The sequence below is a fragment of the Filicampus tigris genome, chromosome 3, assembly GCF_054856515.1.
Source record: "Filicampus tigris isolate MCC_2025a chromosome 3, RoL_Ftig_1.0, whole genome shotgun sequence".
Lineage (NCBI taxonomy): Eukaryota > Metazoa > Chordata > Actinopteri > Syngnathiformes > Syngnathidae > Filicampus > Filicampus tigris.
In genome coordinates, this window is record NC_141219.1 from 22,424,154 (window position 1) to 22,444,970 (window position 20,817).

Here is a 20,817-nt window from a genome sequence, read left to right on the forward strand (position 1 = left end):
AAATTATTAATATAATTAAAATAAAATGTAACACATGCAGGTGGCGGGGCGGCACGGTGATCGACTGGTTAGCACGTCCGCCTCACAGTTCAGAGGTCGTGGGTTCGATCCCTGTGTGGAGTTTGCATGTTCTCCCCGTGCCTGCGTGGGTTTTCTCCGGGTACTCCGGTTTCCTCCCACATTCCAAAAACATGCATGGTAAGTTGATTGGACTCTCTAAATTGCCCCTAGGTGTGATTGTGAGTGCGGATGTTTGTTTGTCTCTGTGTGCCCTGCGATTGGCTGGCAACCAATTCAGGGTGTCCCCCGCCTACTGCCCGAAGACAGCTGGGATAGGCTCCAGCACGCCCCGTGACCCTTGTGAGGATAAGCGGTATCGATAATGGATGGACGGACATGCAGGTGGCACAGTGAAAGACTAAGTTAGCTCAACTGCCTCACAATGCAGACGTTGTGGGGTTCAAATCTGGGCTCTGGCCTTTCTGTTTGGAGTTGCATTGTGACCCTCGTGAGGAATGAATGAATGAATGAATGAATATTACGTGCAGACACATGAAGCAGTTTTAACGCAAACCTGATGGTCCAGTGCTTTTGTATGCTCATTTTTTACTGTATGTTCTGTCTATCTCCCACTCTGCTCAAATGTCTCTCATTCCTGCTCGGTGTTCTCCCTCTGAAAACCAATGTCACCCAAGTCCTCAGTCTCTGTGGGGCTCTCAACTTGTTTCACTTTGGCTCTCTCGACACCATTATCTAACTATGGCTCCATGTTTCCATCATTGTTATTTGTCTTTAGGATGCATAAATAGGACACAATGTGCTATTTTCTCTTCATTTTGAGCTAGAGATAAAACACAATGGAGAGGAATACCCAAAATTGCAGCAACCTAGTTCATAACTGCTTGGTCTTGTGTCATAAGGCGAAATAACACGAGCTAGAAGCAGATCGAATGTTCCCCTCTGACAAAACCACTGGTCCCTGCAGCCTTCGTAACTCACGGTGGAATAGAACAGGGGTGGGCAATTCTGGTCCTCAAGGGCCGATATCCTGCATGTCAACCTGCTGCCACCCATCTGATTCAAATGATCAGGCTCGTTATCTAGCTTCTGCTGACCTTGCTGATTATATGATCATTTGAATCAGGTGTGTTGCAGTAGGGAGACATAAAAAAAACATGCAGGGTACCGGCCCGCGAGGACCGGAATTGTCCACCCCGGGTCTAGAACCACCACTGGAGGTTAATAAATAAAACAACAACATTTATGCTTGTAAAAATGTGTATTATAATTTCAATCCGAAGAGTGAAACCGGAGAGAAAAACATGTTGGGCATCTTATCAAACAAGTACATAAAGGGGGGTGGGGAAATTGTTGCAATAGATCCAAACACATTTTTTAATGGAAAACAATATGTGGCCAAATGGAGATGCTTATAGCGGAAGTCAACCAAAACATATTTTTTTCAAGGATGTGTTCCCAGCAGGCCCACTAGTTGAAACACGGCATTCTGATACATTTTGCATTTGTGGAATATAAGTTAAGCAGCAAAATGCACTTGTTTTTAGCCATCTCGGGGGGCGGCCATTTTGTCTACTGTCGACTGAAAATGACATCACAACTGCTCACAACGACCAATCACGGCTCATATTCAGAAAACAGGTCAGTGGGCCTTCTCACCTGTTATTTCCTTCTTGCTGCCCTTACCCAGGAGAACTTTTACCATGCACAGAGGTAGTTCAACAAATTATTTTGAAGACTGAAGTGATTTTGTTCCAAATGCAGTGTATAAGGTGACCTCTGATAAGTGGTGTGATTTAATGGTGACTAATGCGCGTCATAGGTGTGCAGCCTTAGGGCAATTAGGCGTAATCAACAACTGCCAACGTTTGTTTGAATTGCCCAATATGTGTGGGTGAGCACTTGTCCAGTCTTGCAATCCAACAAAGTTTCACTGTGTAACATTGAACTGTGAAACATAATATATCAAGGAGAACATCCCCATGAAAACATACATGAAAAGTCACAAAAAGATGTTATAAGGTACTGTATATCTATCTATCTATCTATCTATCTATCTATCTATCTATCTATCTATCTATCTATCTATCTATCTATCTATCCATCTATCCATCTATCCATCTATCCATCTATCTATCTATCTATCTATCTATCTATCTATCTATCTATCTATCTATCTATCTATCTATCTATCTATCTATCTATCTATCCATCCATCCATCCATCCATCCATCCATCCATGCCTGCAATTTAAATGATACCCATAACGCCAGACACTTTAAATGATTCTTAAGGAAGTGTTATGCCCGCAATTTAAATGATACCCATAACGCCAGACACTTTAAATGATTCTTAAGGAAGTGTTACTATGTAAAATACAATTAAAAAAAAATGAAATGATAACTGTAGACAATATAGTGTAATCAGGAATTGACTTTTGCTAATTAGTGGCTGTGTATGAGTGGTCACATAAGCTTATCCAGAGCCAGTATTTATTTGTGTTTTGGAAACATATTTTTTATTTAAAATTTGACCATTTTTGCTGTTTTATAGTAAATAACGTGTATTTACTGTAATGTAATGTAATGTTGTGATTACTTAGTTCTAACCGATCACCTTTTAAAGGCCATGAGTTGTTGCCTTAACACTAAGGGCGTGACCATTATAGTGGTATTGGGAGAGAATTACAAACTGCCAGTTTTAGTGCTAAACAATACAAACGTGGTGGGTATGTCCATCTCTCTAGCCTCATAACTTCACTTCTGCTTCCATTTCTGCATTTTGTTCCTTCACTGTGAGTTCAAATATTCACAAAGTACCCAGTGTACAGAAGATTTCCTCTGGTACGTCATGAAAGCTTACAAGGGCAACCGTAAATGTCTGTTCACGCTGAAATCCTTTTGCCGCCAGATTTCAACCTTTGTATAGTAGAAAATTGTCGGCAAGTCCCTACTAATGAAATAAAAAACAGCAATAATCATTTAAGTAACTTTAATTGGAACAAAATTACTCATCAATAAAAAATTGCTTAAAATTATCCAATGGAAATCAGGCATTTTATTATATTTGTGGTCCAATAAAATTTTCTTTAAAAAATAATGAAAATAGTTCGGACAAAAATGCTTGTACCCTTTCTGCAATATTTTATTGAACAACCTTTTGTGGAATCACTGAAATCAAACGGTTTCTGTAACTCTCAATGAAACCTTTAGCATGTCTCGACAGGTATGTTGAATCACTATTTATGAGCAAAGTGCTCCAACCTTCTCAGGTTTGAAGGGTGTCTTCTCTAGACAGCTTCGTTCACTGACGTCCAACAGTATTTATATCAGGACTATAACTTGATGCTTTGTTCTTAGACATTCTTGTTTTTCATTACCTTTGTGTTTGTGTCATTATTCTGTTGGAAAATCCACAAAGTACAAGTGTGACCAAGGTGAATGGCCCGGTCGTCTTGCGTTGCTTTTGCATACGGCAGGTTCCCTCTGCCGGATTTAGCAGAACATAACTGAGCCTGCTGTTTGTTTCACAATAACAGTGTTCTTTTCTTTAGGCACATAACATAGGCAAATTATGGGTACTCTTTTGTCCAAAAATGAAAAACTCACCGCAAATAACTTGAACCACTGATTTGTTCAAATGCATGTATCGACAAGCCCCAATGCTTCTGGGATAATGTTCTTGTGACGATTATGGGTTTTTCTTTCTTTAACAAAATAATACCATTTGCTTTATATGGGAGTTTACAGGCGAGAATGGGCTCCCATAATTTTGACTATGCCGTGAGTACAAAGAAAAGAACACTGCACCTACTGTGAAACAAACAGCAGGCTCAGGTATAAACAGAAAAATCATACAAATTTGTTTTTACCACTCTGCGCAGTGCCCAAATTATATTTGTAAAGTAAAACTAATTTGTATACTACTCTTGCACTGGATGGTTAGTCTATGTACATCCGTACACTGTCCGCTTTATGTGATATAATCATCCAAAGTAAGACACTTTTCCAAAACTGCCTTCGTTAATCTAGATTTAAATCCAGATTTAAATCCAATAATAATAAACAAGTATTAAACTAACACAGGGCGGTGGTCGACTGGTTAGCACGTCCGCCTCACATTTCAGAGGTCGTGGGTTCGATCCCTGTGTGGAGTTTGCATGTTCTCCCCGTGCCTGCGTGGGCTTTCTCCGGGTACTCCGGTTTCCTCCCACATTCCAAAAACATGCATGGTAAGTTGATTGGACACTCTAAATTGCCCCTAGGTGTGATTGTGAGTGCGGATGTTTGTCTTTGTGTGCCCTGCGATTGGCTGGCAACCAATTCAGGGTGTCCCCTGCCTACTGCCCAAAGACAGATGGGATAGGCTCCAGCACGCCCCGCGACCCTTGTGAGGATAAGCGGTATCGATAATGGATGGATAAACTAACACATAAAATGCATCATTTTGTAAAGTGGACTCGAACAACGAGACATAACAACTTTTGAAAACTGGGATGCATGCATTGCATACGTTATCCCATTTACAAGATAAATGGTAAATTGAGTGCAGTTAAATAGCTCATGAGCACCAATCCGTACATCTTAACACTGACCTGCAGGGAGCAGGACTGCGCCGTAAGGAATCCAAGGCTGCCACAAAACACACAAGAACAAGCGAATACAACGCATGCGCCTTGAGGTTTTATTACGTATTATGATATTTTCATAATTTGAGCGACTTGGAAGTCGAAACTGGTAAGCGTTGCCATTCACTTCAAAGTAGAGGAAATGAAACGAGACGGCGTGTTTTTTTCTGCCTTTGTAAAGCAAAGGTGCGGCTGTTTTTATTCCGTGTTTTATGGCCTCAAGCAAAGTCACGTAACTTACGTCATCAAGTTACCAAAACTTACACACGTAACCACGAAGGGCGCCTCATTGTATTAATTTGGTTAGGCAGTTAATATTAACCTTTCACTGCGTGTCTGTCGACTGCATGTCGGCTAGTTGTTGCATGCGTGTTTTCACAAATGTTCTCACCGACTCGTTATTAAGTGTAGTCGACTTCCCTCTATTAAAATTAATTACAAAGGCTGCATACATCGAAATACTCTACATTTATTGTTTTGAATTAACGTAACGTGCAGGTTTTTGGAATGTGACAGAACCTGATTGCTCGTTGCCACTAGAAGTGCTCGGAATAAGTCGCACGTTTGCATGACCACACTGCATGTACTCGCACATTTTAGTTGCACCTTTTAGTCTACTGCGTAAACATGTTATTATGAGTAATCTACTGCGTAAACATGTTATTATGAGTAATTGACTGAACAATTTGCCTCATTAACTCTTGATGGCTGAGGTTAATGACACACTGGGCATAATACCATACCTAAAGGTAAAACGAATCTAAAGACTTGACAGAACTGTAAACCTTTTCTTGTACCAAACTTTGTTTGGCTCTGAATCGGTCTACCCTCAGTCTGCGTCACATTTTGTGTTCACTTTGAGGTGAACTTTGGTAAAAATGCATGTAGGTGTACGCAAGGTCAATTGTGTCACTGTCGTGATAACGTTTCTAAATATTGGGCTGTTTTTGTATCATAATGTTGAAAAGAAAATGGGTCCCATTTTCAAATGTCAAATGTTGTTGTTGTTGAATCGTGTGAAACCTTCACTGAATGTGAATGTTTTCCCACAGGAAATGTCTTCCTTGTGTGGCATCAACAATGGCGACCAAGGTGCAGGTCAAGACTCAGTAGAAAAAGAGGTAAATATCATTTGACAGGAAAAACAAGGGATGAGACTAGGAATTTGTCTTAAATGGGGCTGTAAAATGCAGCGGTGGTGGTTTCTTTCTTCCCTTGCCTTGTAAAAAGGACACAAGACAAAAGACAGTTTTACTCTGACCTAACTTTCTAAATCTTTTTTAAGAGACAGAAATCAATGTGCAATGTTGGGACATTTTCCCAAACATTGTCTCTTTGTAATGTGTTATAAACTGTCTTCAACTGTGAGTTTTTTTAGGATGTCACCCTGTGACTGTAAGAGTGCCTTGGGTGACAGTATGCAGTAACCATTTCTTCAAATACTATTATTAAGAATGCTTACTTTATGTCAGACGCAGGCCTTGGAAATGCATAAACATTAAAAGCAATATACTCGTAAATGCTAAAAGATTGTGTGCATGTATAGTAGAGAAAAAAAATAAATAAATCAGAAATCAACAAACGAATCAGTTGTAGTGTTTTCTCTTCCAAAAATGTATTTGATGAAAGATGTGCTACAACTGTATATTTTGATAAAATCTGAGAGGATTTCTCCAGGTGAAGAAATAAAAGCTTGTCTCCGTTATCCCTTTGTCTATGATCCATTTCCAATAATGGACTGGTCACCAGCCCATCACAGGCCACAATCATTCACAATCACATTCACCATTCACATTGATACATATTAGTATCTTCAGTAAGATGAATACGCATATTTTTGAAATGTGGGAAGGAAAGCGGACTACCTTCGATTTGTGATGCAGATATGCTAATCGCTCGCCCTCTGTGCCGCCAGGTTGTGTATTCTGTATGCCGAATAGTGTGTATGATAAGTTATTTTGAGAGCAGCTGGACTGTTACTGAAACGAGCTGAGCCTCAATCCCCCGATCCCTTAAGTCTCTTTTCCCCAATTTGACAAAAACGAAAAAGGTATCTAACTTGGTGTGTTATGGTCAATTTCTGCTAAGAGCCCACTTGAAATAGTAAGAGTATCGGGCGGTTGATTTAAACAACGACCAGATATGATCATTAAGTTGAGCACTAGCTGACAAATTTTTGATTTAGCTTTTAAAGACTAGGCCCTAATCATTTCTTTGTGTTGTAGGACAAGGAGCATCCTCGTGTACTTATTCCTGAGCTCTGTCGGCTCTTCTACCAGCTGGGATGGGTTACTGGGACGGGCGGAGGAATCAGCTTGAGAAGAGGGTTTGTATGAAATGAGCTTTTGTTGAGACTGTGACTGTGGTGTGATTCTACTTTGATATAATTTTTTATGGTTGTTTAGTAGGGGTGTAACGGTACACGTGGGTGTATTCATACGTTTCGGTATGGCATGTTCGGTTTGGTCCACTTGCGTTCGGTTCGGTCTACTAATTAACGCGAGCTTACTCACGGGCGCTATTGACTGTTGCATGTGGGAGAGGAGAGTGGCGGCACAACAGTGAGAGTCAGAAAAGAGCCACAGATCGAAGGTCCCCCCGTACACTGCGGTCTCCTGTTTGGGAACGTTCTGGCTGTCCTGTTAAAATCGTCAATGGAGAAAGGTACGTGGTTAAGTCCGAAAGTTGTGTGCCGACATTGCAACATGAGGTAGCACGTCTAACATGCACGGCATCATCCGACTGTGAATGTTTCTTAGACGAGGGAGCAAAAACGTCAAACTTAAATAGCGAGATTTATCATATTGTAGCGTCTTCCAGGAACACGCCGTCAGACGTACTTTAATTATCACGTTTTTATTCATCCAAATACAACTGCTCGCGCTCTTCTTTCCCCGCCGCTCCACTCGCTTGCCGTACGATGCATTCATATCACAACTCAACAACACAAAAGTCCGACCACAACACAGATAACCCAATTCGTTACAATATGCTGTTGAACATTCAAAGATTTCAATGCCTAAAAAGTGTATACAATTTCATAAAGACTTATTAAAGTTACTTTTTTTTTCATTATAAAAATAGTTTTAATATAGTTAGCAATAATTGTAACTGTTATTGTATGTATTTTTATGTACTGTAATGACAACTTGGCTTTAACTTGAATACTTAGATGTGTCATAGGCTGTTGCTGCTGACTGTTTAAAGATTTCAGTATCTTAATAGTTTACAAAATTAAGAGATCTTTTTTAGTGTATTTTTTATTCAGGTCTTATTTCTTAGAATATCACCCGAATGGTTTGCTTTTATTTATTTTTTCGAAAAAAAAGTACAGTTTAATTGTCATCTTTTCAAAATAAACATATTAAAAAAAAAAAAAAATCTGTTTTTTGTATCGAAAATATACCGAACCAAAGTTTCCAAAAAAACAAACCAAACCGAAACGTGATTTAGCGTACGTTACACCCCTATTATTTAGTATATGTCTTTTTGCACCAGTAAGCCTATCGAAAGAGAAAACTAGTGTGGCAAAAAGAACATGCACAGTTCCAAATCGGGCCAATTTAAAACCGCTTTGCATGGTTTTTGTTTGTTTTGTTTTGTTTTTATGAATTACATGGTTAAACATCCCTTTGCAAGTGTCACCTCAACTTCAAGCGTTTTGTGGCCATCAACAAGCTTCTGGCGTTACTCTAGCTGGATAGTTTTTATCTTGAGTAGCGGGGGAAGTAGGGAGGATTGGAGACTGTTTAATGCAGAGGCACCATTTTTGTATTTTAAGCCATTTTCACTCTGAGGCAGCTAAAATTACATCTTTAAAAAGCATTATCGCAACTGGTCGATAGTCCAAATTTGAACAGTCTTCCAAGCATACCGTATTTATTGCGCACCCTAATCTGAAGGAACACATGAGTCAGTAATGCCTCATAACAAATAACGGAGTGTCTGCAGTTATTATACAAAAGAATAACTCTTTCCCGTCATCTTATGTCAGGCAAAGGAAGGGAAATGCTTTCAACAACAAAAAGTTATTGCTCTAAAGTTCATTTTTGTACCAGGGTGTTTGTTCTGTTGCTTGGTGTGATTGAACCACTTATTAAAATGGGAAGTCCTGGGTTTCCCCCAATAGTTAGATTAAAAAAAAATCACAAATATACAGTAAAACAACTGCGTCTCTTACGGATCAGAACTGCTGAACACAAATGTACATGTACCTGGGTACTTTGTGGATCATGCCTCCACCATCTACTACATTCCAGGGCCTTTCTGCTTTTGCACTTTGCAGTAGGGCTGCCACAAACTATTATTTTGCTAGTCGACCAATCACTAACAGTTAGTTAGATTAGTCGACTATTCGGATAATACAGTATATAAATCGCGGCGAATTGCAGCAGCAAGCTGCTGCTCTTATAATAAGCCTCATTCGCTTACATCTTAAATTCTTTATGTACAAACTAATCATGAAGACAAGATGATAGTACATTCAACTTTTATTAAACTTTGCAACTTAAGCCATCATTCCTGACATGTTTATAAATAAAAGAGCGGCTTGAATTGATGGCAATACACTGGCCTTAAAATTTTTAGCTGTAATTCTTTAGTGCGTTTTAAAATTGAACCTGCACTATGCAGAGTTGCACTAATACAGTAAAATTATCTAGGAATACAAAAAAAAGTACTTGTACACATATTTCACTCTTCTTGGGCACCAAGACTTTTTTTTTTTTTTTTTTAACGGAAGGTAGTGAAATCAGAGGAGTAAATTGGGCAAATGCTCTGTGTTAAAGAAAACTAAAATAAACAATTGTATTAGTTTTTAATTTTGTGTTATTTTAAACTTTATCTAAAAGGTTTTGTTATTCTTTTCACTAGTATGCATAATTTAAAAGTAGCAAATTGATCTACACAATCAATGTGGTATGCACCTGTAACAAAAAAACAAAGCTCTTTATTTTTTGCACTTTAACATAGTATATTACAACAAACTTAATTATGGATTTTATTGTTATGTGATGCCGATGACTGGCACATATGTCGTTTTAGTGTTGAGTGCTGATATTTCCCAGTTCATGATCGCATCACTCCGTTCGCGAGTGAGAGAGAGAGAGCAAGCGTGCGCCTCCTGCGTCCATGTCCACCACGGGCATAAACACACAGAGTTTTGCTTGTTAATCAACGCGAGTTTACTGAATAATGGCTGCTTAATCCATAGAAGATGCTACGACGTGTTAGCGTACCAAATAGGAACGTTACATCAAACACACCGTAACGTGTGTATGCTAACTGCAGCTAGCTTCTAGACACAACTGTGCCTATGTCAGATATGAAATCAGGCACAAGCCATAACTTGCTTCCTTTTTTTAAATGATTGGGCATGCCCATCGTGCTGCCATGAAAGGCAGGTTTGCATTGTATTGAGTATATTTGGTGAAATGCGCCGTAACTTTCGGACTCTGTTGCCAACACGAATTAGCCCTTACAGTGTAAGGCTTACACTACTTTACCCACAATGCTTCTGTTTACATCACCCGGATTACGTTGTTACGAGCGTTGCAACTTCCATTTAGTTAGTCTCTTCTTCCTGGTTTTTCTGTATAAGTGATGTTCAGTAAAGTCTTCTGTGATACACCTCCTGCGTCTCCTTTCCTTCGGCACCACACTGATGACCCCGACGTCAGTACTGAAGTTTCAGTGGCTGTATCAAACATGGCGACAAGTAACGTTGTTCTCAAGTTGCCGGAGTTTTGGGAGGCGTCCGCGGCGGCCTGGTTCGCGCAGACGGAGGCTCAATTCGCCCTGCGCGGGATTGCTGATGACGACGCGCTACTACTACGTCGTTACGGCACTAGGGGGTGCCACTGCCGCAAGAGTGGTGGGCTTCATCACACCTCCTCCTGCTCGGGCCAAGTATGCCGCGTTCAAGGCACTTCTCCTCAAGACCTTCGAGCTGTCACGATCGGAGCGTGCTGGACGGCTTTTTGCTATCAAGGGACTGGGGGACAGTAAGCCTTCTGAGCTTATGGAGAAGATGCTGAACCTCCTTGGCGATGAGGAACCTAATTTTCTTTTTATTGAACTGTTTCTCCGCCACATGCCACCACATGATCGGACTGCGCTTGCCAACACGACGATCACAGAACCCCGTGCTCTAGCGGAGGAGGCGGACCGCTTTTTCCTCGCTACCCAGCATTTCGCTCCCGGTGTGCTGGCCCCGACGCGCAGCTACACCCCGCCGGACAATGGGGCACGGGTGAGCAAGGGTTCCGCTACCACTGACAGCCGGGAACCAGGGCATGTGCTATTTTCATGCCCGCTTCGGTACTAAGGCAAAGAGGTGCCGCCCCCCTTTCAGTTTTGGCGCCGCGGGAAACGCATAAACCTGCGCACAATAGCAGCCATGGGCGCAGGTGTGAAAAAACACCTGTTGTTTGTCAGAGACACCTTTTCCAGCCTGAAGTTCCTCTGTGACACTGGTGCTACGCGGAGTGTACTGCCTGCCACGGCAAGCGACGCTGCCGGCGGGACACATGGCCCACCCTTGTCTTCCGCAAACGACACTCCTATGCGCACTTATGACACGAAGGCTGTGGACTTGTGTTTCGGCTGCCGACGATACACATGGAACTTCATCACCTTTCCACTCATTGGCTTGACTTCTTGTGTGCTCACAGTCTGCTGGTGGATGTCGAGGGTGAACGTTTAGTGGATGCGCAAACTTTCTGCTTGATACCTTGTGTCCGCGACAAGGCGACATATGACGCTCTGTCCAGCTCGCTCTCTGACGGTGACAAGTTCCAGCGCCTCCTGAACGGGTTCCCCAGTTCGACTCGGCCCACATTCTCCGCTACCACATCGAAGCACGGAGTTGAGCATTACATCGCCACAGCAAAGCCCCTTTTGCACATTTCGCTGTTCCTGAAAGGAGGGTTGACCATGTTAATGTGGACTTGGTGGGCCCGTTTCCCACATCGCACGGGTTCTCCTACATTTTCAACATGGTGGACTGGACGACCCGCTGGCCTGAAGCCGTTCCCCTTGCCTCGACTGCGTCCTCTGATGTGGCCTGCGCTTTCATCGGCATGTGGGTGGCCCGTTTTGGTACCCCGTCCGACCTATCTTCTGATATGGGGTCACAGTTCACCTCTGACCTCTGGAACAGCCAGCGGGAGAAGAGCGTGACGCGGCAGTCTCGAAAGAAAAATAATGTGCCAAATAAATGAATATATAAATAAACGACATGTCGACCTTTTGATAGTCGACTAATCATGGCAGCCTTATTTGGCAGCGGTAATTACAGCTCTCAGGAAATGAACCACTTTTACCATTAAAGTCATTATCGATGTCCAGTACTGTATCACCTTGTTAAAACCATTTTTTTATCTTTATTTATTTTTTTACATGATGTGTTGTGCGCCACAAAGTTTTGATGTATTTACATCTCCTTTACGTGTGCTTTTTTTATAGCGTGTTTTATTTAATCAAAGCTCTAAATTCACATTAACTCTCTTCCCCATTATGCTTTGCGTAATGTTGTGATAATGGCAAAAACATTATCAAATGAAAAAAGAAAACGAATAAAGGAAATTATATTTCACGCAAACGTTTGAATGGCGTCTTTGTATTTTGTGTGAATAAAGCAGAGGAATATTGGAAAAAGGGAATATGAATAAAGTTTTAATTATGTATTTATAATACAGCATAAGCGGCTCAGATAATGGATGGATGGGTATGTTGTATTTTATTGAAAAACGTGACTTATACTGTGGAGAGTCTTATAATCTGAAAAATACCTCCTAGGGTGCAATTTTCTTATTAAAAAACCTAAAACGTTTTTTGTTATTTTTTGGGAGGGAGGCTAGAACAGATTAATAGCATGTCCATTTATTACAATTGGGAAAGATGATTTGAGATACAATTGTTTAGAATTCCGAGCATGGTCACAGAATGAATTAAGTTAATTAATAATTAAATTCATCGTATCTTAGGGTACCTCAGTATTTCATTGCGCTGAGCCGGATTAGCTGTGTGAAAACACATTTTGGACACGGCAGTGTCAGTGAGTTCTGTCTGAAAGGGACCTGGGAATAAATTCCCGCTCAACAGTTAACGCCGCTGATGGGCCAATTTACCAGGGAAGCCAGTGTGGGCGCCTAGTTTTTCACACACCATGAAACACATTTTAAAGCAAGGAGAACAGTTGCTCACACTTTGTGAGGATTTCAGGTTTGACACACACTGCGGACCACGCACCCTACAATGTTGATTGTGCACTGTAATTTCCTCAGTACTAAAACATGCATGTTTGTTCCGTAATTTACAGAGAACACATCTATATTGCGCCTTCAGGGGTCCAGAAAGAGAGAATCCAGGTCAGTAGTGATGGTGTAGTACACCACCTTGCAAAAGTATTCACCCCCTTGGCTCTTTTTTTGTTTTGTTTTTTAAGCATTTTGTTACATTGCAAATTTAAATAATTTTTATTTAATTTGATGGATCCGCACAAAATAGTCTATCAGTAGTTCTCAAACTTTTTGTACCAAATACCACCCAAAAAATATTTAGCACAATGTACCATGATGATCAACATTAAATTACAATAGCATAATAGGCCTAAGTGTTCACTGATAAAAACACACGCAGAAGTTTTATTCCTAAAAAAATTCAAATCTAAATCTAAAAAAATGTAAGGAATGTATGCCACAAAAATATTATTCAGTTTGAACTAGGGTTTGCAACTAACCATTATTTTAATAATTGATTAATCTGTCCAATATTTTGTTGTTTAATCAACATATTGGATTTGAAAAAAAAAGTAAACAATGGGACATTTCAAATTGCCAGTGCGGAAAATGCACACAAATAAATCTGTTGAAATTAAGTTACTGGTTTGGTCCATAACATACCAGAAAATCAGCAAAAATGTTGATCATTGTTTTCCAAATTAAAAGAAAATGTTTGTTTTGCAATGTTTTCTTTTGATTGAACAGAAAGATAAAAAGTCTACTTTCATGGTTGACTCCAGAAAACAGAGATTATTTGCTAATGAGAGGCTGAATTTACAAAGATTTGGACAATTTTAAATCAAACAAGGTTTCTAAATGATTAATGCTTTGATTACTTCAGTTCATCACATTTCGCTGCTAAGTGGGGGTTCCACACTAGCCACATTTGTTAAGCAGCGTTGCCTTAGCTTGGATGAAGGAATCAGGACGAGCAGTAAGTTATCAACAAACTCTTTCACAACAAATGATTAGTGTCAATCATAATCATACCACAAGATTAAACAATTTTATTTATTAATATAGTATTTCACTATATTGTGTGTGAATAAACACTCTCTGCTTCCGAGCTTTCTCCCCACTCCTTGACTTGCCCAGCCAATTGGCTGTCGCTGACAACGGATGAACTGAACTGGGCCCACAACGTAGACCACCCTGATATGATGATGGAATGCTTAAGATGGACTGACATGCTCACCACTGCTTATTTTGCTGTGAAAAGTGTAATCGATCACCGAAGCACTTAATTGCAGTGTGAAACAGTGTGTCATTCTTAGGTTAGCCTAGCATTCAGCATGGCCTCTCCGTCTTTTTTTCGTCAACACTTCATGAGCATGACACTTGTCAGAAGTGTACCTGATTTGCCGCCATGCAGATGATGATTCCCGACTTAGGAGGTTATGTGTTTAGGCACTCCAAGCCAGCCAAAGCTATTGCTAGCTAGCTGCTGCTTCTACGTAATTAGCACAGAGCTTTCCTCGACTTCCTGACTACCTGTTGTAGGTGACGTGAGCCCAGCGGAGTGTTTTTTTGACTTTCCTGGATGGTTCTTCTTCTGATACTTTCTTTTGACGGTTGTCTTGGCGTTTGAGTCTTAGTTTTGCAATTCAATGTGTCATAATGAAGCGCAAAATATACATTTTGACCTGCAAACAGCGATGTGAAACCACTTATTTCTAGTGTTGGCCTTATAGTCCAGAAATTATAGCATACCGTACTACAACGAATAATGACTTTTTTGTCGATATGAACTGATAGGGTGAGCAAGATTGTACACTAACACAAAATATATAATACAGTATAACAATAATATGCACACACAAAAACCCCACCCACCCAGTACACCCCCCCCTACCTTTTTTGTTGCGGTCTACCAGTATACCACGATCGACTGGTTGGGTACTCCTGAATTAGAGGTTGCTATTTCACAAAATGGGTAAATAGTCAAGGGGTGTGAATCCAGAACTCCCGAGTTAGAGGTTAAAATTTCACAAAATGAGTAAAAAGTAAAGATGTGACTACTTATGTAAGGTCCTGTATAATATCATGCTCTTTGTAAATGGTTTTAGTTAACCGTTGTTGGGCATGCTTGTGCGTTTTTGTGTGTGTGTGTTTTAAACAGCCAGAAGACATGTTTGTGTGTGATGTGGAGGAGAGAGACATCAGTTGTCCACCTGTCTGGAAGAAGTTAAAGAAAAGCCAATGCACCCCACTCTTTATGAACGCGTATACTATGAGAGGTGAAATGGTTTCATCCATACAGTGATAACAGTTGACAAACAGCTGAGCCAAATATTAAGTAGGTGTTTACATTAATGTGATCTGTGTTCACTGTACAGTGCATGGGGATTTCTGTGGTAGATTTATGGGACTTTTTACTGTAGTTGTGAGTGATTCCTACATTGAATTCTAGCATCCTTTATCTTGGAAAAACCTCAAACTGAAAAACTTGTTTTTGTTTTTGAAAAAAATAAATAAATACAGGGGCACAGGCAGTTATCCATACTCACTCCAAAGCTGCTGTCATGGCAACCTTGCTGTATCCTGGTAAGGAATTCAGAATAACACACCAGGAGATGATTAAGGGGATTCGTAAAGGCACCACCGTCACCAACTATCGGTATGGAACCATGCAGTAATCATACAGTTGTGCTCATGCAGTTCTATTTCATGTCTTAGTGATGTGTAAGCTTGTACTGCCTTGTTACAGGAAGTACAATTTCAAGTACAGCACAGTTATTGAGGATGGCACCACAACATGTCTTAGCATGATCTTATCTAAAACAGTCTTCTGCAAGCTTTTAGAAGTTATTGAACTTTTGTTTATTTAGGTCAGCATGCCTCACCTAGTATTGTTACAGGTGACTAACCATTAGGGATGTAACGATTCACTCAAGCCCAGATTCGATTCGATTTCAATTTTCAGTTCCCGATTTTCTATTCGATTCAGTTTTTGTTTTTTAAATCGCTACCATGCTTGTCTCTGTGCGCTAGTGTAATCCTGCAGTCATTCGCAAACGCAATCCGCGATGATGTTTGGCGCAAGCGTGTAAAGTAGGCTGCCTTAAACTATTATTTTGCTTGTCGATTAATCATCAACAGTAGTGCTGAGTTGCACTAATACTATGAAACTAACTATAATTACCCAAAAAAAAAAAACATTAGTAAACATTTTTCATTTTTCTGGGCACCAGTCCTTTTTTAATCTAGAGGAGAGTGAAATCAAATGAGTAAAATTAGGGAGAAGCACTGTGCTAAATAAAACTAAATACTTACATTGTTGTTTTACTAAGAAAACTAAGAAATCAACCAAAACATATTTTTTTCAAGATTATGTTCTATCCAGGCCCACTAGTTGAAACACGGCATTCTGATTAATACTTATTTTGTGGAATATCAGTTAAGAAGCGAAATCCACCTAGAGAATACTAGAGAAGCAAAACAAACCGTTTTGGATTAAGGTTAAACGTTAACGTTGTGAGCAGTTGTGATGTCATTTTCAGTCGATAGAAGACAAAATGGCCGCCCCCAGAGATGGCTAAAAATGAGTGCATTTTGCTGCTTAACTTTTATTCCACAAACGCAAAATTAATCAGAATGCCGTGTTTCAACTAGTGGGCCTGCTGGGAACATATTCTTGAAAAAATCACAAATGCTCACGGCTCAGATTCAGAAAACAGGGGAGCCGTGATTTTTGCCCGATTTATTAACCAAACGCTCACTTGCCTGAGCAAATCACAGAATCGCTGGTAGAGCCATGGATGTTGTCGTTTCGGACTGCGCGCTCGTGGGAGGAAGCGGAAATGCAGAGGAAACTACGTTGGCTTAGACACACCAAAAATAACAAAATCGAAGGTGCCGATTGGAACATTTTTAACGTCGTTATATCCAAAAAATCCGGTTACGGTTCAAAATTGCTTATTCGAGCAGCCCTAATGGTGGGTGTTGCTATGGTAGCATAATAAACAGCCCATTGACACACTGATGAATATGAGGTGAGGGGCAATGTGTCTTTCTGTGTTGGTTTGACACAATTGAGCAGTGGGAATTAGTGGGAATTGGATGGCTGTCAAGTAACTTGCCATCACTTGACAGCCATTTAAATACCTGATCAACCTTTCTAAAAAAAAAAACTGTTGCTAATAGCAAACTTTTTGTTCAACAGTTCTTTCTCAGTAGGTGTCACGGGTCTAATGCTCGATACGCAACCATTATGTTTGATCTGTTCACTTTCTTGTTGACAGCAGAATGTCAAGGCTTGAGGCAATGTAATGTGTTGTCGAGACTGTTTGCCATAGGACTGATTAATGGGTAAAATGTCTTGTATACTGCAGCTATGATGATACTCTGGTGGTGCCTATTATCGAGAATACGCCAGAAGAGAAGGACTTAAAAAATCGCATGGCTCAAGCTATGGAGGAGTATCCCGACTCGTGCGCTGTCCTTGTCCGCAGGCACGGAGTGTATGTGTGGGGCGAGTCATGGGAAAAAGCCAAGACTATGTGAGTATTTACCTTTCTGAAAGTCGAACAGTAGTGAATGTCTTAACGAATACAAATGTTTAAATAATGTTTGTTGCTTCACATTTGTAGGTGTGAATGCTACGACTACTTGTTTGACATTGCTGTTCAGATGAAGCAATGTGGACTGGACCCTTCAGCTTTTCCAGGAGAAGAGAAAGGAATAGTTTGACATTTACAGGAACCTTTTGAACAGACGCTTGTTCAAGGAAGGTCACGGAAGTTCAATCAGGGAGCAGATTTTAATCATTTTGCTTTCATGCCAGCTCTCCACAATTTTGACAGTGATTGCAGATTCAGAGTTGAAGGCCACTTATCCGGAAAGACCTTGAGAAGAATACTGCTTCAAGCCCTGTGGGTGGAATCTGTATCATTAAAATACCATTCTGTTAATCTGCAATTGTGATTTTGTGCCTTTACTTAAAGGGATGGTGGTGCCGGGATGGCCGTGTTTTCACCATCAAGTACATATATTTTTTGATCAGGAAAATGAAAAGAGTTGCTATTTTATGAATACATTTAGGAGAAATTAGGAAATAAGTGACTCCATGATTAACGCCTCTTTTTAATGAGAAGAATGCCCGCGCCCCCTACCGTTCTATCCTTGTTCGGTTGGAGTCACTGGAGGAACCGATTACAAACGCTCCGTGCTGTAGCCTATCCCAGCTGTTTTCGGGCAGTAGGCAGGGGACACCCTGAATTGGTTGCCAGCCAATCGCAGGGCACACAGAGACAAACATCCGCACTCACTATCACTCCTAGGGGCAATTTAGAGTGATCAATTAACCTGCCATGCATGTTTTTGGAATGTGGAAGGAAACCGGAGTACCCGGAGAAAACCCACGCAGGCACGGGGAGAACATGCAAACTCCACACAGGGAGGCCGGAGCTGGGATCGAACCCACAACCTCTAAACTGTGAGGCGGACGTGCTAACCAATCGACCACCGTGCCGCCTACATATATTCCACAAGAAAATATTCATTTTTTTCAATAAATAGAAATTAAAAACATAAAATTAACCTCAGCCTAATTGTGCCCTAAATCAATTTAATACTAAATGATGTATGTAAAATTGAATGCACATCAGCTGACACAAGTTTATTTCAAGGTTGATGCTACATGCATAATAATGAGCTGACACAATTGTTTTTTTTCTCGCAAGTTGCACACTTGCAGGTGAGTGGCTGTTGTGGTGGCATCACACAATGCTAGTATACACTTGCACATCATGCTTCTAATCCTCTGCATACTCCATTTTTTTTGAAAACGAGAGTTGTCCCTTCAAAAAGCTCCCTCTGCTGCCCCAATCCTATTTCCTCCACCGCTGTATCTGCTCCAAACAGACTGCAGCCAAATTTGTCACAAGCTTATTTAAATTTAAATTGTGAGGATACTGAAACGTCCCCATCAGTTCTTACTGATGAGGTATTTGTGTAAACTAATTCACGACAAAAATATTAACACTCCCCCCATAAATTGAAATGATATTGTGAAGCCCACAATGTCAAGCAATCTGATGTCACGAAAAGACAAAAATGATGAGTTGTCCCAGTTTTGTTTACTTTAATATTTTGTTCCTCTTGGGCGACTTACTGAGGAATTATCTTTAAAAAGCACATGACAACGTTTTTTCTTTTGGAAGGGGGTGGGGTTGTCTATGCCTCAGGCCTGCAGATATTACAGAGTCAGGCTTCTCTTGCGCTGATTATGTGCATTTTAATATTAACACTTACCAGTTGACATTCATATGTATTTCTTTATTTGTTAACAGTAAGTAACAAGATGGCGACGCCCTGAGGTGTAGCGGCTTCTCCAGCTCCCAGGTTTAAGCCCCTTTACTATTACATATAGGAGTCGATTTTAGTGCCATCGCAATGCTAATACACGTGTGAAGTATAGAGCGCTAAACCCACTTTTGGCTGCTTTAATGATTTTTGAAAAAAATAACGGGGATAAATCAGCAATGGCTCCCCATGGCTTAAAGACTGCATCGATCGGGTCTGAATGACTCTTGGCCAGTAACCTCAACTCCAATAGTCAAGAAGTGCTTCAAGAAGCTGATAATAGTGCAGTTAAAAAAGTTAAAATTCCATCAACATCACTGTGGACCCTCACCAGTATTCCCACAGGATAAAACGCTCCACTGATGATGCCATCTTATCAGTGGTCTACACAGCCCTCACATACCTGGAAAGCAGGAAATCCTATGACCCTCTGCTCTTTCTGGATTTCTCCTCCACCTTCCTGGGCTGGGATCATCCCTTGCGGACTGGGTTCTGCACTTCTTGACCAACAGACCACAGACTGTCAGAATCCACAACACCCTCTCCTGCTCCATCACCCTCAGCACTGCATGGTTCCAGCGCTGTGTACTGAGCCCCCTCCTGTTCACACTACTGACCTATGACTGCTCTGCGAAATTCCCGGGCTGCCATAATATAGATAAGCTTGCGGACAACACAGGAGTAGTGGGAAACACACGGACAACGATGAGTCTAAGTACAGTACAAAAGTATTGGGACAATCAGAATTCTCATCCCCAGGTGTCCCTAATGAAGCGGCCATATTGTTCAAAAGTATTGAACAATTTTTCATCCCCAGGTTCCTTCCCTTCAAGATTCCTTCTTTCCTTCCTTCCTTGCTTCCAAGCGTCCTTTCTTCCTCATTTCTTCGCCTCATCCTTTCCTTCCTACTATTTTGTATTCTTACTTTGTTTCCTTTCTTGCCGTTTTCCTTGCTATCTTGGTTCCATGCTTCCTCCCTTCCTTTGATTCCATCATTCTTTGTTTTCCTTGTTTTTTTCCCTGACTTCCTTCTTTCATTGTTTCCTTACGTCCTCTTTTCTTACTTCCCTTCTGACTTTTTTCAACTTCAATCAACTTCATTCCAACGCATTCCACGGTTTCCATTCTGCTTCCTTCGCCTTCACACGCAATTTCTCCAGAAATTGCATTCTCTAGTTTACAAATGCATTAACTAATTTGGAATAAAACATTCACTAATTGTTCTGTAGTTAAACATGTCATTTGTTTATCTACAATGAATTGATGCCTTAAATATGCATCCATCTTCTTTCTTTCTTCCTTGTTCCTGCTTACATATGCAATCTTTGCAAAGCCTTATGGGAAATGGCATATCAAGTGTTAATATAGTTTGTGTGATTAAAGGCGCTCATGCTTCAATGAACAAATGACTAACTTGCCATTGGCATGGATGCATATGCATTTTTAACTACCTAACTGTGATTTACCGGTAATTGCCATATTCCAACATCACAGAGTATAGGAGATTGTGGAATGGTCATAAAAAGTAAGTGTTCCATGCCATGATTGCAAAAATGTACATTAAATAATAATTACCTATGCAGATCT

General features: G+C 40.6%; 1 protein-coding gene across 3 annotated transcripts; it reads left to right on the plus strand.

Annotated features, from left to right (window-relative positions):
• Window positions 1-4,643: 4,643 nt before the first annotated feature.
• apip (APAF1 interacting protein) lies at window positions 4,644-17,844 on the plus strand. Of its 3 annotated transcripts, none has more exons than XM_086026447.1 (9): window positions 4,644-4,754; window positions 5,698-5,766; window positions 6,871-6,971; window positions 7,187-7,309; window positions 12,966-13,014; window positions 15,047-15,164; window positions 15,409-15,544; window positions 17,259-17,426; window positions 17,517-17,844. In XM_086026447.1, exons 2-9 carry the CDS (start codon window positions 5,701-5,703, stop codon window positions 17,614-17,616), a joined length of 861 nt encoding a protein of 286 aa, XP_085882573.1. In that variant the 5' UTR covers window positions 4,644-4,754; window positions 5,698-5,700; the 3' UTR covers window positions 17,617-17,844. The 3 variants fall into 3 exon arrangements, with proteins under 3 accessions (XP_085882573.1, XP_085882576.1, XP_085882577.1); XM_086026450.1 differs by lacking the exon at window positions 4,644-4,754 and adding an exon at window positions 4,760-4,831; XM_086026451.1 differs by lacking the exons at window positions 4,644-4,754; window positions 7,187-7,309 and adding an exon at window positions 5,313-5,394.
• The last annotated feature ends 2,973 nt before the right edge of the window (window positions 17,845-20,817 follow it).